A 16,765-nucleotide genomic window follows, 5' to 3' on the forward strand; every position below is an offset into this window, starting at 1 on the left:
ATCCCAACCTCAAACTGTTCCAGCTGCTACCATCCAGGAAATGGTACCGCAGCATAAACAGGCTCCGGGACAGTTTCTTCCACCAGGCCATCAGACTGCTTAATTCGTGCTGACACAAGCGTATTTCTATGTTATATTGACTATCCTGTTGTCATACTACTTATTATAAATTACTATAAATTGCACATTGCACGTTTAGATGGAGATGTAATATCAAGATTTTTATTGCTCATGTACATGAAGGTTGTAAGTTATAAAGTCAATTCATTTCAATTCGGTATTGATGGTCCCACCAATGACTGCTTAATTGAAGCTCTGTCTTTGGAGGAAACTGACAATGTGAACAATTGTTCCACCAAGAAAGCAAAAAATGGAGTAAAACTAAGGACGTGAAACGTTTCCCCATCACTACCCTCCCAAATATCAACAGCTGGGAAACAAGTGCCGCAGTTTTGCAAATCTTTTAGTGATCGCTCTTAGAAATATGTTGATATAACTTGAAAATATTTGGTGGTCAGATCATACAAATTATCTGATCCAGCCATAATATAACAGAACAAATAGTTATCTAGTTAGAAGTAACTGCACAAGAGATATGGAAGGGATTGGTTTGAAATTGACTAAATTCTATTCCTGCTAACATTTGGCAGACAGTTTCTGCACTAATACCATTGGAAAAATATTGAAGTAAGTGTGCAACATGTTATTTAAGACTTAAAAGCAAAGACGAGCATTCACGGAAGAACTTGCATTCTAATTCAATGCAAGCACATGGTTGTGTTGGTCAATTGAGATGTTTGAGAATGACTGTCATTCTGAACTGTGAGCATCGTGCATGCAGGCATTTCAGGTTTGACGTTGTGGCAAGAAGTCCACAGTCATCCTGAAGAAATGGTACCAAATCTCCAAGATACAGGACTCATGATGAAGAGTTTCAGCCTGGAATATCGACTGGTTATTTCCCTCCATCGATGGTGTCCGACTTGCTGAGTTCCTCCAGCAATTTGTTTGCATTAATCAAGATTTCCAGCGCCTGCAGAATTTCTTGTGTGCATTAAAACTTGAAAGTTGTTCCTGTCTCATAGCAAGGAAGGATACCAAATTGCATGCCGTGTACAGTGGTCAATATCTCAGGAGAAGAGAAGAATCTTTGACGCCCATGTTGTGGCTAATCATTTCACCAGCAGGTTTTGACATGCCCTTTAGTTGCTATAGTGCTTATCAAATGAAGTATAGTAGGAAACTCAGTAATGAGGTAAACAACCTTATCAAGAGTTTTCAGAAGCAGAGGAGCTGTGCCTTTCCCAGTTGTGTAGAAGTAAATTGTGACAAGGTTGTTAAATTCCTTTCTTGGAGTTTTTGCTCACTAATAAAGTAAGTACATAACTACACAATTGTTATTTTAAGCCTTATGAGGATTTATCTTAAAATTGTGTAGGTAATAAAAAGTATGCCTTTATGTTTTGGTTGAAAGATAATTGATTATTTTTAGATTGAAATGTACTCTAAGTTGGAAAAGCTCTCCAATTATTTTAAATTTTAAACATAGTTTTATGCAGTTTATGAATCCATTCAATAGATTTGTTAGTGCTGACATATAGAGATATTTTTCCACTTATGAAATAGTTGTGAAAATTTATTTATTAGTCATTGCTTTGTTTGACCAGAAATCTTAGATATAGGGGAAGGAAGATGGTTTTAAAAAAGATTTACAGTCCAAAAGTGAGGTTCTCTGTTGGCAAACAACAGGAATTCTGCAGATGCTGGAAATTCAAGCAACACACATCAAAGTTGCTGGTGAACGCAGCAGGCCAAGCAGCATCTATAGGAAGAGGCGCAGTCGACGTTTCAGGCCGAGACCCTTCGTCAGTCAGATGGGTTAAATAAATTTGTCTACCAGTGGCCGGGAGAATTCATTCATTTCCTAGTTGTACAGCACGACTTTGTAGCCAACAGTGAATAACTCACCTTATGATGATCCAAACTCTTTTGATAAACTATTGCCACAAGTCAGGAGTGGAGGAGTCTTCACCTGTCTGGAAGAGTACAGCTACAAACAAGTCATGTCTTTTCATGACCCCTCCTGCTTTCCTTATTCCCTTCTTTGGTTCTTTTCTGGCTTCTTTAAACTCCTCATGTGCTCTTCGTTTGATCCTAACTTCTGAAGCTTTACGTACATTTCCTCTCTGGACATTGAAGGATCTGTTATCTTACTATCCCTGTCCTTCCTTCTAACAGGAACACACCTTTCCTGTACTCTGTGAAATTGATCTTTAAACACTCTCTACACGTCTGAAGCAGCTACAAACAACTCAAGAGCATCCTGGACAAATCAGCTCACTCTTGCCTTCATTTAGCGCCCTAAAGGGTCATTCTGTACAACCAGCATTGAGTGGTTTCAGTGCGTACCATCTCCAAATTCCCCACCGTTACCTGCCTGGAATACTCTGATAACACCTTTCAAAGCCTCAAAAAGGGCAGTAGAGATGAGGGATCACCATCACCTACAGCTGTTCCTCTAATTAGATGCTTTCTTGGCCTTATAATCACAGCGAGATTCACCTACAATGAGATATACTCGTAATATATAATACGAAATGTACTGGATTTGTTCCAGTGAGGAAGGATGCTAGTTGCTTCGTGTGCAGTGGAGAAGTTGCATTCATTCTTCATAGAACAGCGAAGGTTAAGCAATCCATAGTAAAATTTAAAATTATACAAATTCTGGACAGAAAGGACAGAGAGAATTTACTCAAATCACGACGACGGTCAAGAATCTGAATGAAAAAGCTGAATGGCATAAGAACTAAGCTGACATGAGGAAAAGTGTCAGTGTGCATTGAGTAGTTGGGATCTGCGACGTGGAGTCAGAGGGAGGAATGAATGAAGATTCAATCATATTGCACAACAGGGAAATGGATGATATTTCGGAGGTTAAAAGAATTCAATTTTACAGAGAGAGCTCTGGAAAGGGGACTAACTGGGATTTCCTGCCGAGCCAGAGTGAACATAACTGGATTTTTTTGGTTTTTGACTCCCAATCCCCCCTCCTACAGCACAAATCTAATGATTGACAACTGCCCTAATGGAAAATTGTTGCTAATTTATTGTTCCTTTTACAGGGTTCTCATGCAAGGTTCAGGATAGGTTTGTCCTACTGAGACAGGGAAATGATGTTATGGTGAAGGAACCATGGTTGACAAGAGATATGGAACATCTAGTGAAGAGGAAGAAAGAAACATACTTAAGTTTTAGGAAGTATAGATCAGACAGGGCTCCTAGGAGTTATAAGGTGGCCAGGAAGGTACTTAAGAAGGGACTTAGGACAATGATAAGGGGACATTTGAAGGCCTCAGTGAGCATGATTCAAGATACCAACAAGGCATCATAGACATACGTGAAGAACAGTGATAACAGGACTGATGAGGGATAAAAGAGGAAATGTCCCTAGAGTCTGAAGATATTTAATCTATATTATTATTTAAGAAACTGATATAAAATTAAATACAGACATTATATTCTACTAGCAGTCCACTCCATAAATATGAAGTACTTATTTTCTAAACATGCTTATCTTTTCACTTCACAGGAAGATGATTTTCAAATGTTTTTTGGCTATTCTGACTCTGTGCACTTTTGCGACTTGCTCTTATGATTGCGAGTTCCAAAACCAAACCTTGGTCTGTAACAAAGGATCCATGAAAGAAATACCAGTGAATGTACCTTCCAATGTAACTGAAATACATGTAATGAATACTAATATTAGCACATTAAGATCTGGAGCCTTTAAGAATTATCCTGCATCAGTGATGAGGATTGATTTTATGAATAATTTAATATCGACAATAGAAATTGGGGCCCTGGATGCTCTCAGTAATCTCACTCATCTTGAAGTAGATGGTAGCCCACTGGAAATATTGAATGTTGGGATTTTTGACAACCTTCCAGAACTGAAGAATCTCTTCCTGACAAGAAATGATATTAAGAATCTAGAAAAGGGATTATTTGATAAACTTCTGAAATTAGAGGAACTACGTTTGTTTGACAATAGCTTACGTGAGATTTCAAGTGGAATATTTGACAAACTTTCACAGCTTCAAAAATTGCATATAGGAGGAAATGAGATAAAGAATCTTCCTCCACGAATATTTGATAACGTTAGAAAACTCAAAGTTCTTCGACTTCGCAATAATCAGATTGCTAATCTCACAACAGGTATTTTTGACCATCTCTCAGAACTGACTGAGCTTTCTTTGAGTTGGAATAGTATTTCACATCTCCCACCTGACATTTTTTCTAAACTTATTATGTTAGAAAAGTTGTTGTTGGAGTCAAACTCCATCACAGAACTTCCTGAGGGGATTTTGAACAATTTGACAAAATTATCTCGCTTGAAACTGGACTCTAACATGATCTCCAGTCTTCCTGCTAATGTATTTGAATTCAATTCAAAACTCATTGAACTTTCCTTGACTGAAAACAAACTTCTCACTCTTCCTGATAATGTGTTCAGTAAACTGTCTATACTGCATAAACTTCTACTGAGCAAGAACCAGATCTCAACTATTGGAAAGAAAGCTTTCAGTGGCCTTAAACAATTGAGTGATCTTCAGCTGCAAGGAAACAATATCAGGATGTTGGACAATGAAATTTTTGAAGAATTATCTATGTTGAAAAAGCTGAATTTTGCCCATAATCAGTTGTCTAATATACCTAATGGAACCTTTAATAATTTGCGATCTCTTTCTTCCCGTGGACTTGACCTGCAGAATAACCCTTTTATTTGTGACTGTCAATTAATATACCTGAGAAAGTGGATAAAGGCAAATGAAAGGAAAGTAAAATCGGCGAGTAAATTGTTATGTGACAGTCCTGTTGATAGAGCTGGATTGAGTATTCTATCTTTAAAAGAGGAAGAATTTATCTGTTTAACTACAACAGCACCAACTACTATTCCACAAGTTTCAACTTTGATGACTACATTATTAACTACCGTGAAAACCTTTACAACAGAAGGAATCACCACACCAGAAACTTCAATTCCTATTGTGACCACAGTGTTATCTACTCCCAGTACAACAGAACTCACAACAGAAGAGACATCCACATCTGGCAGTTCAACACATATGACGACTACAGTATTATCTACTCCCTGTACTACAAAGACTACAGAACAGACCACCGCACCAGAAACTTTAACACCTAGTTTGACTACAGAGTTATCTACTCCCAGTACAACTGAACTAACAGAACAGTCTACCACACCAGAAATTTCAACACCCAGTTTGACTACAGAGTTATCTACTCCCAGTACAACTGAATTAATGGAACAGACTACCACACCAGAAGTTTCAACACCTAGTTTGACTACAGAGTTATCTACTCCCAGTACAACTGAATTAATGGAACAGACCACCACACCAGAAGTTTCAACACCTAGTTTGACTACAGAGTTATCTACTCCCAGTACAACTGAATTAATGGAACAGACCACCACACCAGAAATTTCAACACCCAGTTTGACTACAGAGTTATCTACTCCCAGTACAACTGAATTAATGGAACAGACTACCACACCAGAAGTTTCAACACCTAGTTTGACTACAGAGTTATCTACTCCCAGTACAACTGAATTAATGGAACAGACCACCACACCAGAAGTTTCAACACCTAGTTTGACTACAGAGTTATCTACTCCCAGTACAACTGAACTAACGGAACAGACCATCACACCAGAAATTTCAACTACGACTAAAATTATGAGTATAGCCACAACTAAAATTTCTACAACTCATAGTATGACAACTGAACAAACAGATTTTGCATCTCACATGCATTGGACGTCCTCAGTGACTTGGATGACATCAACGGCTAAAGTAACAAGCACAAAGGTAAATGCTGTGCATTTATTTTTTCACGCAAACACGAGGAAATCTGCAGATGCTGGAATTTCAAGCAACACACATAAAGATTGCTGGTGAACGCAGCAGGCCAGGCAGCATCTCTAGGAAAAGGTACAGTCGACATTTCGGGCCGAGATCCTTCGTCAGGACTAACTGAAGGAAGAGTTAGTAAGAGATTTGAAAGTGGGAGGGGGAGGTGGAGATCCAAAATGATGGGAGAAGACAGGAGGGGGAGGGATGGAGCCAAGAGCTGGACAGGTGATTGACAAAAGGGATATGAGAGGATCATGGGACAGGAGGCCCAGGGAGAAAGAAAAGGGGGAGGGGGGGAAAGCCAGAGGATGGGCAAGGGGTATAGTGAGAGGGACAGAGGGAGAAAAAGAATGTGTATATATAAATAAATAACGGATGGGGTACGAGGGGGAGGTGGGGCATTAGCGGAAGTTAGAGAAGTCAATATCCATGCCATCAGGTTGGAGGCTGCCTAGACAGAATATAAGGTGTTGTTCCTCCAACCTCTCCCCCTCTCAAATCTCTTGCTATCTCTTCTTTCAGTTAGTCCTGACGAAGGGTCTCGGCCCAAAACGTCGACTGTACCTCTTCCTAGAGATGCTGCCTGGCCTGCTGCGTTCACCAGCAACTTTTATGTGTGTTGCATTTATTTTTTCAGTTGTATTTCACTAATTTTGTATATATATTCATTGATTAAATATTGTTGGTCATTTAAATAGTTAATTATGGGTTATATGTATAATATGTTATTTTTTGATATGTCATCAGGCTATCACATGTTAGTGTGTGCCTCACTTAAAGTAAACTTGGACTACACTCATATTTTCGGACTCACGAGTATTTCTTTGAAGTAATTTATAGTTTTGAAGTTACAAAACGTAACAGTAAAGATAATACCCTACATATTGTTTCTGCAGGTGATCTTCAATTCAGTAATTCTTACTAAATATACTTCAGAAAGACCAACTGAAAACACCCCTATACCAGAATTCTTTTCTACCTCTGCACAAATATCAAGTACAAAGAATATAAATGCACCTTCTTTTCGAAGAGCAACATGGGCTTCCCATGAAAAGGGAAACTGTGTGTTACTTGCAATATTATCTCTAATACTTCTACTGCTCCAAATAATCTTCACAACCACACTACTGTACCACATTTGGTGTCTTTACAAATCTCTTCTTTATGAAAAGAAAAAGCAGACTTTGATTAAACTAATTAAATTTTCAAGAAGATAACGATTTTGATAATGGAGTAAATAATGACATACTGTACTCTTTGAAATTCTATTTAATTAGTATTGCATGGTATTTAGCCAAGTTGGATTTCACCTCCTTTTTTGTGAAAAACACAATTTTACACATGTTTAGGCTTATGCCAATATTGCAATTATACTGCCACCCAGCCCATTAAATGTTGTGGAGCTGAGGTCTTTTTGTATTACAGTTGTCTGGTCCCAAAGTTTTGCTGAGTTTCAAAAGTACATTTAATATCAGAGAAATGTATACAATATACATCCTGAAATTCTTTTTCTTTGCAAACATCCACGAAAACAGAGGAGTACCCCAAAGAATGAGTGACAGTTAAATGTTAGAACCCCAAAGACCCCCAGATCCCCCTTCTCATGCATAAGCAGCAGCAAAACAACGATCCCCCTCCTCCACTAGCAAAAAAAGCAACAGTACCCCTCCACCGACCACTCAAGTGTATGGCAAATCATCAATAAAGACACAGACTTGCAGTACCCCAAAGGCTACTTGCAGTACCCTAAAGGACTTAGTATTCGACATACCACAGGCTCCCTCTCTCCCTAATGAGGGAAAAAGAGATGTCCCTGTTTCACGGCGAGAGGAGAGACATAACAAACAACACGCTGATTTACGATGTTAAAAGACTGTTGTGTCACTTTTTCCAAGCTCTGTGGCTAAAGAACTCAGGTCTCTGGGCACACAGCCAGCAGCCAGCCTGCTGCTTTCAATCTTCCATCTCCCACGACATACCAATTTCCTGCGGAGGCACTGACCACAAGTCTGCCCGCCTCCAGAGCCGTGAAATCCTGGAACCCTGAAAGCGCTCTAGTCTTCTAGGCCACATTGTGAGACCCCGAGAGCGGGTCCCATTCCCGCAAGGAACTGAAGTCAAAAGAACCCTGAAAGGGAAAATTAGAGATGTTAAAGATAGAAATAGAGCCGTTTCCAAAGATGCAAGCAAAGGAGTTGCCGTTAGGCGCCATCGTCCTCCTACGCTCCAACGTTGAGTGCAGCGTTCTCAGCCTTAAAAGTATCATATGAATGAATGAAAGTGAAATACAGAATTAATAATTAATATAATGATGAATGTTTAACAATCTAGACAAAGTCAAATCTATTAAGCCACAGGTCAGAAGCTGAGGAATTACTTGTTGGTTAACTACCTCTAGCTAAACATCAAATGCAAACAATATCATTCCAGCACTTCCTTGAAAAGAAATATTGGTTTCCCGTGTTTTTTAAGGAAAATGCAAGCAATCACTTCTTTGCCCAAAACCTGAAAGTTCTCGATGAGCAAAAAAGGTGAAGTCAAGAGACGAGGGAACAGTTTGTCATGCATCAGTGTTCCGTTCTCCTGGTGTAAAAATGGAGTTCAATGTGATTCCTCCTTAGCGTATGCTAAAATAAAATGGACATCTGTCAGACAAAATGGCGTTAGTTTGGAGTGGGTTGGTTTTGAGAAAGTGCAGGAAAAACAGTCCACAGCAATGTTTGGAGAAAGTCAAGGAAGCACAAGTCTGCAGCCATAATACTGAAAATTGATGAAAGACACTTTTTTTTTCTGGGCTGAACGTCATAAGAGATAAGAGGGTGCAGACTGTACCACCAAAGGATGGAAAAGTAAGGGGTTATGAAGATTATAAAAAGGGGCACTTCCTGTGCAACTGGGAAACCTTGTCTTGGGCTACATCATGGCTGGTGCTAGTGCAAGATAGGGAACAGTATGTTGAGTCACAGAGATTTAGAGGGAAAGAAAAAGAGAGCGGGGAGGGAATGAGAGAGAAAGAGGGAGAGAGAAAGAAGGGAGAGAGAAAGAAGGGAGAGAGAAAGAAGGGAGAGAGAAAGAGGGAGAGAGAGAAAGAGGGAGAGAGAAAGTGAGAGAAAGTGAGAGAGAGAGAGAGAGAGAGAGGGAGAGAGAGAGAGAGGAGGAAAACAGGCTGCAAGAAGGATTGTTAAATCTGTGACTCTCCAACATTGCAGAGATCGGTTTGCTTAGTGGATAAGTATTATTTTGATTTCTGTAGGTGTTTCTACTGTGGACATTTGTTTTTTTTCCTATGTTGCATCTGTGCTAGTTCTAATAAAGTGTTATTTTGTGGTTTAACACATGTAGTGTCTTCTTTGTTTGCAGCTGTATATGCAAATACTCTGAGCTGAATAAGAAAACACATACCGAATTTTAAAATAATGTTTTATTACAAAATTGGCACCATGAACAGGACTTAGTATAATGGGTGCTATGTTTCGCAAAAAGAAAGAATGGGGCATGAAAGAATGAACTTAAAGAGGGGTAACTTTGAAGGTATGAGACATGAATTAGCTAAGATAGACTGGCAAATGACACTTCAAGGATTGACGGTGGATATGCAATGGCAGGCATTTAAAGGTTGCATGGATGAACTACAACAATTATTCATCCCACTTTGGCAAAAGAATAAATCAAGGAAGGTAGTGCACCCGTGGCTGACAAGAGAAATTAGGGATAGTATCAATTCCAAAGAAGTAGCATACAAATTAGCCAGAGAAAGTGGCTCACCTGAGGACTGGGAGAAATTCAGAGTTCAGCAGAGGAGGACAAAGTGCTTAATTAGGAAGGGGAAAAAAGATTATGAGAGAAAACTGGCAGAGAACATAAAAACGGACTGTAAAAGCTTTTATAGATATGTAAAAAGGAAAAGAGTGATAAAGACAAATGTAGGTCCCCTGCAAACAGAAACAGGTGAATTGATTATGGGGAGCAAGGACATGGCAGACCAATTGAATAATTACTTTGGTTCTGTCTTCACTAAGGAGGACATAAATAATCTTCCAGAAATAGTAAGGGACAGAGGGTCCAGTGAGATGGAGGAACAGAGCGAAATACATGTTAGTAGGGAAGTGGTGTTAGGTAAATTGAAGGGATTGAAGGCAGATAAATCCCCAGGGCCAGATGGTCTGCATCCCAGAGTGCTTAAGGAAGTGGCCCAAGAAATAGTGGATGCATTAGTGATAATTTTTCAAAACTCGTTAGATTCTGGACTAGTTCCTGAGGATTGGAGGGTGGCTAATGTAACCCCACTTTTTAAAAAAGGAGGGAGAGAGAAACCGGGGAATTATAGGCCGGTTAGCCTAACATCGGTGGTGGGGAAACTGCTGGAGTCAGTTATCAAGGATGTGATAACAGCACATTTGGAAAGCGGTGAAATGATCGGACAAAGTCAGCATGGATTTGTGAAAGGAAAATCATGTCTGACGAATCTCATAGAATTTTTTGAGGATGTAACTAGTAGAGTGGATAGGGGAGAACCGGTGGATGTGGTATATTTGGATTTTCAAAAGGCTTTTGACAAGGTCCCACATAGGAGATTAGTGTGCAAACTTAAAGCACACGGTATTGGGGGTAAGGTATTGGTGTGGGTGGAGAATTGGTTAGCAGACAGGAAGCAAAGAGTGGGAATAAACGGGACCTTTTCAGAATGGCAGGCGGTGACTAGTGGGGTACCGCAAGGCTCAGTGCTGGGACCCCAGTTGTTTACAATATATATTAATGACTTGGATGAGGGAATTAAATGCAGCATCTCCAAGTTTGCGGATGACACAAAGCTGGGTGGCAGTGTTAGCAGTGAGGAGGATGCTAAGAGGATGCAGGGTGACTTGGATAGGTTGGGTGAGTGGGCAAACTCATGGCAGATGCAATTTAATGTGGATAAATGTGAAGTTATCCACTTTGGTGGCAAAAATAGGAAAACAGATTATTATCTGAATGGTGGCCGATTAGGAAAAGGGGAGGTGCAACGAGACCTGGGTGTCATTATACACCAGTCATTGAAAGTGGGCATGCAGGTACAGCAGGCGGTGAAAAAGGCGAACGGTATGCTGGCATTTATAGCGAGAGGATTCGAGTACAGGAGCAGGGAGGTACTACTGCAGTTGTACAAGGCCTTGGTGAGACCACACCTGGAGTATTGTGTGCAGTTTTGGTCCCCTAATCTGAGGAAAGACATCTTTGCCATAGAGGGAGTACAAAGAAGGTTCACCAGATTGATTCCTGGGATGGCAGGTCTTTCATATGAAGAAAGACTGGATGAACTGGGCTTGTACTCATTGGAATTTAGAAGATTGAGGGGGGATCTGATTGAAACGTATAAGATCCTAAAGGGATTGGACAGGCTAGATGCGGGAAGATTGTTCCCGATGTTGGGGAGGTCTAGAACGAGGGGTCACAGTTTGAGGATAGAGGGGAAGCCTTTTAGGACCGAGGTTAGGAAAAACTTCTTCACACAGAGAGTGGTGAATCTGTGGAATTCTCTGCCACAGCAAACTGTTGAGGCCAGTTCATTAGCTATGTTTAAAAGGAAGTTAGATATGGCCCTTGTGGCTACAGGGGTCAGGGGGTATGGAGGGAAGGCTGGGTTCTGAGTTGGATGATCAGCCATGATCATAATAAATGGCGGTGCAGGCTCGAAGGGCCGAATGGCCTACTCCTGCACCTATTTTCTATGTTTCTATGTTTCTATACCTGAGAATGAGACTGAGCTGAAGGTACTGGGATGGACGGACTACAGTTTGGTGGCAGTAGCCAACATATTGTCCATGTGTTGGAGGTACTGGTAGACCTGGGTTTGCTGGAGGAGGATGATGAGTTTGAGGAGTTTCCTGTGGAAGGCTGGACAGGTTTACATGAGGATGAGGAGATATTAAATTCGGGGTATAGAAACAGGATTGATAATACAAAAGCAAGATTGAGAATCTTGAAGCCAAATGATAGGACAGGCAGCATTAAAATTTACAATCTCTCTGCTTCCATTGGGAAGAAGGTACGGAAGCCTCAGAACTCACACCACCAGGTTCAGGAACAGCTATTCCTCCTCAAACATCAGACACTTGAAACACAGGGAATTACTTCACTCAATTACTGCAACCTATGGACTCACTTTCAAGGACTCATAGAGTCATAGAGAAGTACAGCACAGAAACAGGCCCATCAGCCCATCTAGTCTGTGCCAATCCATTTAAACTGCCCACTCCTATCGACCTGCACCTCCATAGCACTACCATCCATGTACCTATCCAAACTTCCCTTAGTTGTTGAAATTGAGCCCGCATGCACCACTTGTGTGGGCAGGTCATTCCACTCCCTCATGAGTGAAGAAGTTACTCCTCATGTTCCCCTTAAACTTTTCACCTTTCACACTTAAACCATGACCTCTGTTTGTTGTTCCACCCAACCTCAGTGGAAAAGCCTGCTTGCATTTACCCTATCTATACTGCTCATAATTTTGTATACCTCTATTAAACTTCTTCTCAATCTTAGCATAGAAATAGAAAACCTACAGCACAATACAGGCGTTCGACCCATAAAGTTGTGCCAGACATGTCCCTACCTTAGAAATTACTAGGCTTACCTATAGCCCTCTATTTTTCTAAGCTCCATGTACCTATCCAAAAGTCTCTTAAAAGACCCTATCGTATCTGCCTCCACCACCGTTGCCGGCAGCCCATTCCACGCACTCACCACTCTGAGTAAAAAACTTACCCGTGACATCTCCTCTGTACCTACTCCCAAGCACCTTAAACCTGTGCCTTCCTGTGGCAGCCATTTCAGCCTCTGACTAGCCACACGATCGATGCCTCTCATCATCTTATACACCTCTATCAGGTCAGCTCTCATCCTCCGTCGCTCCAAGGAGGAAAGGCCAAGTTCACTTAACCTATTCTCATAAGGCATGCTCCCCAATCCAGGCAACATCCTTGTAAATCTCCTCTGCACCCTTTCAATGGCTTCCACATCCTTCCTGTACTGAGGCGACTAGAACTGAGCACAGTACTCCAAGTGGGGTCTGACCAGTGTCCTATGTAGCTGCAACATTACCTCTCGGCTCCTAAATTCAATTCCACGATTGATGAAGGCCAATACACCATACATCTTCTTAATCACAGCCTCAACCTGCACAGCTGCTTTGAGCGTCCTATGGACTCAGACCCCAAGATCCCTCTGATCCTCCACACTGCCAAGAGTCTTACTGTTAATACTATATTCTGCCATCATATTTGACCTACCAAAATGAACCACTTATAACCACAGAACCATAGAACATTACAGCACAGAAACAGGCCTTTTGGCCCTTCTTGGCTGTGCCAAACCATTTTTCTGCCTAGTCCCATTGACCTGCACCTGGACCATATCCCTCCATACACCTTTCATCCATGTACCTGTCCAAGTTTTCCTTAAATGTTAAAAGTGAGCCAGCATTACCACTTCATCTGGCAGCTCATTCCACACTCCCACCACTCTCTGTGTGAAGAAGCCCCCCCAATGTTCCCTTTAAACTTTTCCCCCTTCACCCTTAGCCCATGTCCTCTGGTTTTTTTTTCTCCCCTAGCCTCAGTGGAAAAAGCCTGCTTGCATTCACTCTATCTATACCCATCATAATTTTATATACCTCTATCAAATCTCCTCTTATTCTTCTACGCTCCAGGGCATAAAGTCCTAACCTATTCAACCTTTCTCTGTAACTCAGTTTCCCAAGTCCTGGCAACATCCTTGTAAACCTTCTCCTCACTCTTTCAACCTTATTAATATCCTTCCTGTAATTTGGTGACCAAAACTTCACACAATACTCCAAATTCAGCCTCACCAATGCCTTATGCAACCTCACGATAACATTCCAACTCTTATACTCAATACTTTGATTTATAAAGGCCAATGTACCAAAAGCTCTCTTTACGACCCTATCCACCTGTGACGCCACTCTTAGGGAATTTTGTATCTGTATTCCCAGATCACTCTGTTCTACTGCACTCCTCAGTGCCCTACCATTTCCCTTGTATGTTCTGCCTTGGTTTGTCCTTCCAAAGTGCAATACCTCACCCTTGTCTGTATTTCCATCTGCCATTTTTCAGCCCATTTTTCCAGCTGGCCCAAATTCCTCTGCAAGCTTTGAAGACCTTCCTCACTGTCCAGTACACCTCCAATCATTGCATCATCAGCAAATTTGCTGATCCAATTTACCACATTATCATCCAGATCATTGATATAGATGACAAATAACAATGGACCCAGCACTGATCCCTGTGGCACACCACTAGTAACAGGCCTCCACTCGGAGAAGCAATTCTCTACTACCACTCTCTGACTTCTTCCCTTGAGCCAATGTCTAATCCAATTTATTACCTCTCCATGTATACCTAGCGACTGAATTTTCCTAACTAACCTCCCATGCGGGACCTTGTCAAAGGCCTTACTGAAGTCCATGTAGACAATATCCACTGCCTTCCCTTCATCCACTTTCCTGGTAACCTCCTCAAAAAACTCTAATAGATTGGTTAAACATGACCTACCACGCACAAAGCTATGTTGACTCTCCCTAATAAGTCCCTGTCTATCCAAATACTTGTAGATCCTATCTCTCAGTACTCCTTTCAATAATTTACCTACTACCGACGTCAAACTTACCGGCCTATAATTTCCCGGATTACTTTTAGAGTCTTCTTTAAACAACGGAATAACATGAGCTATCCTCCAATCCTCTGGCACCTCACCCGTAGATTCCGACATTTAAAATATATCTGCCAGGGCCCCTGCAATTTCAACATTAGTCTCCTTCAAGGTCGGGGGGAATAACCTGTCAGGTCCTGGGGATTTATCTACTCTGCTTTGCCTCAAGATAGCAAGCACCTCCTCCTCCTCAATCTGTATAGGTTCCATGACCTCACTACTTGTTTGCCTTATTTCTATTGACTCCATGCCAGTTTCCTTAGTAAATACAGGTGCAAAAACCCATTTAAGATCTCCCCATTTCTTTTGGTTCCATGCATAGCCAACCACTCTGATCTTCAAGAGGACCAATTTTATCCCTTACTATCTTTTTCCTCTTAATATACCTGTAGAAGCTCTTTGGATTATCCTTCACTTTGACTGTCAAAGCAACCTCATGTCTTCTTTTAGCCCTCCTGATTTCTTTCTTAATTATTTTTTTTGCACTTTTTATACTCCTCAAGCACGTTATTTGCTCCCTGTTTCCTATACACGTCATACATCTCTCTCTTCTTCTTTATCAGAGTTCCAATATCCCTTGAGAACCAAATTTCCTTATTCTTATTCACTTTGCCTTTAATCCTGACAGGTACATACAAACTCCGCACTCTCAAAATTTCTCCTCTGAAAGCCTCCCACTTACCAATCTCATCCTTGCTAGAGAACAACCTGTCCAATCCACGCTTTTTAGATCCTTTCTCATTTCTTCAAATTTGGCCTTTTTCCAGTTTAAAACCTCACCCTGAGGACCAGATCCATCTTTATCCATGATCAAGTTGAAACCAATGGTGTTATGATCACTGGAACCAAAGTGCTCCCCTATACACACTTCCGTTACCTGTCCTAACTCGTTTCCTAACAGGAGATCTAATATTGCATCCTCTCTAGTTGCTACCTCTATATATTGATTTAGAAAACTTTCTTGAACATATTTTATGAACTCTAACTCGACTAGACCTTTAACAGTATGGGAATCCCAATCAATATGTGGAAAATTAAAATCCCCTACTATCACAACTTTATGTTTCCTGCAGTTGTCTGCTATCTCTCTGCAGATTTTCTCCTCCAATTCTCGCTGACTATTGGGTGGTCTATAATACAACCCCATTAGTGTGGTCATACCTTTCCTGTTTCTCAGCTCCACCCATATGGCCTCGGTAGACAAGCCCTCCAATCTGTCCTGCCTGAGCACTGCTGTAACATTTTCCCTGACTAGCAATGCCACCCCCCACCCGCCCAACCCTTCATTCCTCTGCCTCTATCACATTTGAAACATCGGAACCCTGGAATATTAAGCTGCCAGTCCTGCTTCTCCTGCAGCCAAGTTTCACTAATGGCTATAATGCCGTAATTCCATGTGTCAATCCACGCCCTCAGGTCATCAGCCTTCCCCACAATACTCCTTGCATTGAAATAGACACACCTCAGAAGATTATTACCACCACACACAACCCTCCTATTTGTGACTTTGCATGAACTTTTAACATCATTTACTTTCACCCCCGCTCCACTATCTGCTCTGGCACTCTGGTTCCCATCCCCCTGCAAATCTAGTCTAAACCCTCCCCAAAAGCACTAACAAACCTCCCTGCAAGGATATTGGTCCCCTTGTAGTTCAGGTGTAACCCATCTCTCTTGTACAGGTCCCAATGATCCTGAAATCTGAAACCCTGCCCCCTACACCAGTTCCCCAGCCATGTGTTCATCCGCCAGAGCATCCTATTCTTACCCTCACTGGCACGTGGCACAGGTAGCAATCCTGAGATTACCACCCTTGAGGTCCTGCTTTTTAACTTCCTACCAAGCTCTCTATACCCACTCTCCAGGACCTCCTCACTCTTCCTTGCTATGTCATTGGTACCGATGTGCACCACGACATCTGGCTGATCACCCTCCCACTTCAGAATGAAATGCAAGCGATCGGAGACATCCCGGACCCTAGCACCCAGAAGGCAACAAACCATCTGGGAGTCTCTGTCATGACCGCAGAACCTTCTTTCTGTACCTCTAACTATCAAGTCCCCTATCACTACCGCTCTCCTCTTCTTCCACCCTCCCTTCCGCACTGCAGAACCAGACTCAGT

The 16,765-nt window shown here is 41.5% G+C and overlaps 1 protein-coding gene across 1 annotated transcript in view; it reads left to right on the top strand.

The window, feature by feature from the left end:
- Positions 1-9,257, top strand: part of LOC134345931 (uncharacterized) — a 34,989-nt gene extending 25,732 nt beyond the window's left edge. The window contains exons 6-8 of the mRNA XM_063047282.1: positions 1,207-1,374; positions 3,590-5,891; positions 6,833-9,257. Coding sequence (XP_062903352.1) covers positions 1,207-1,374; positions 3,590-5,891; positions 6,833-7,153 — 2,791 coding nt within the window. The 3' untranslated portion in view covers positions 7,154-9,257. The remainder of the gene's footprint in view (positions 1-1,206; positions 1,375-3,589; positions 5,892-6,832) is intronic.
- The last annotated feature ends 7,508 nt before the right edge of the window (positions 9,258-16,765 follow it).

Source organism: Mobula hypostoma, chromosome 4 (genome assembly GCF_963921235.1).
Source record: "Mobula hypostoma chromosome 4, sMobHyp1.1, whole genome shotgun sequence".
NCBI classification, from domain to species: Eukaryota; Metazoa; Chordata; class Chondrichthyes; order Myliobatiformes; family Myliobatidae; genus Mobula; species Mobula hypostoma.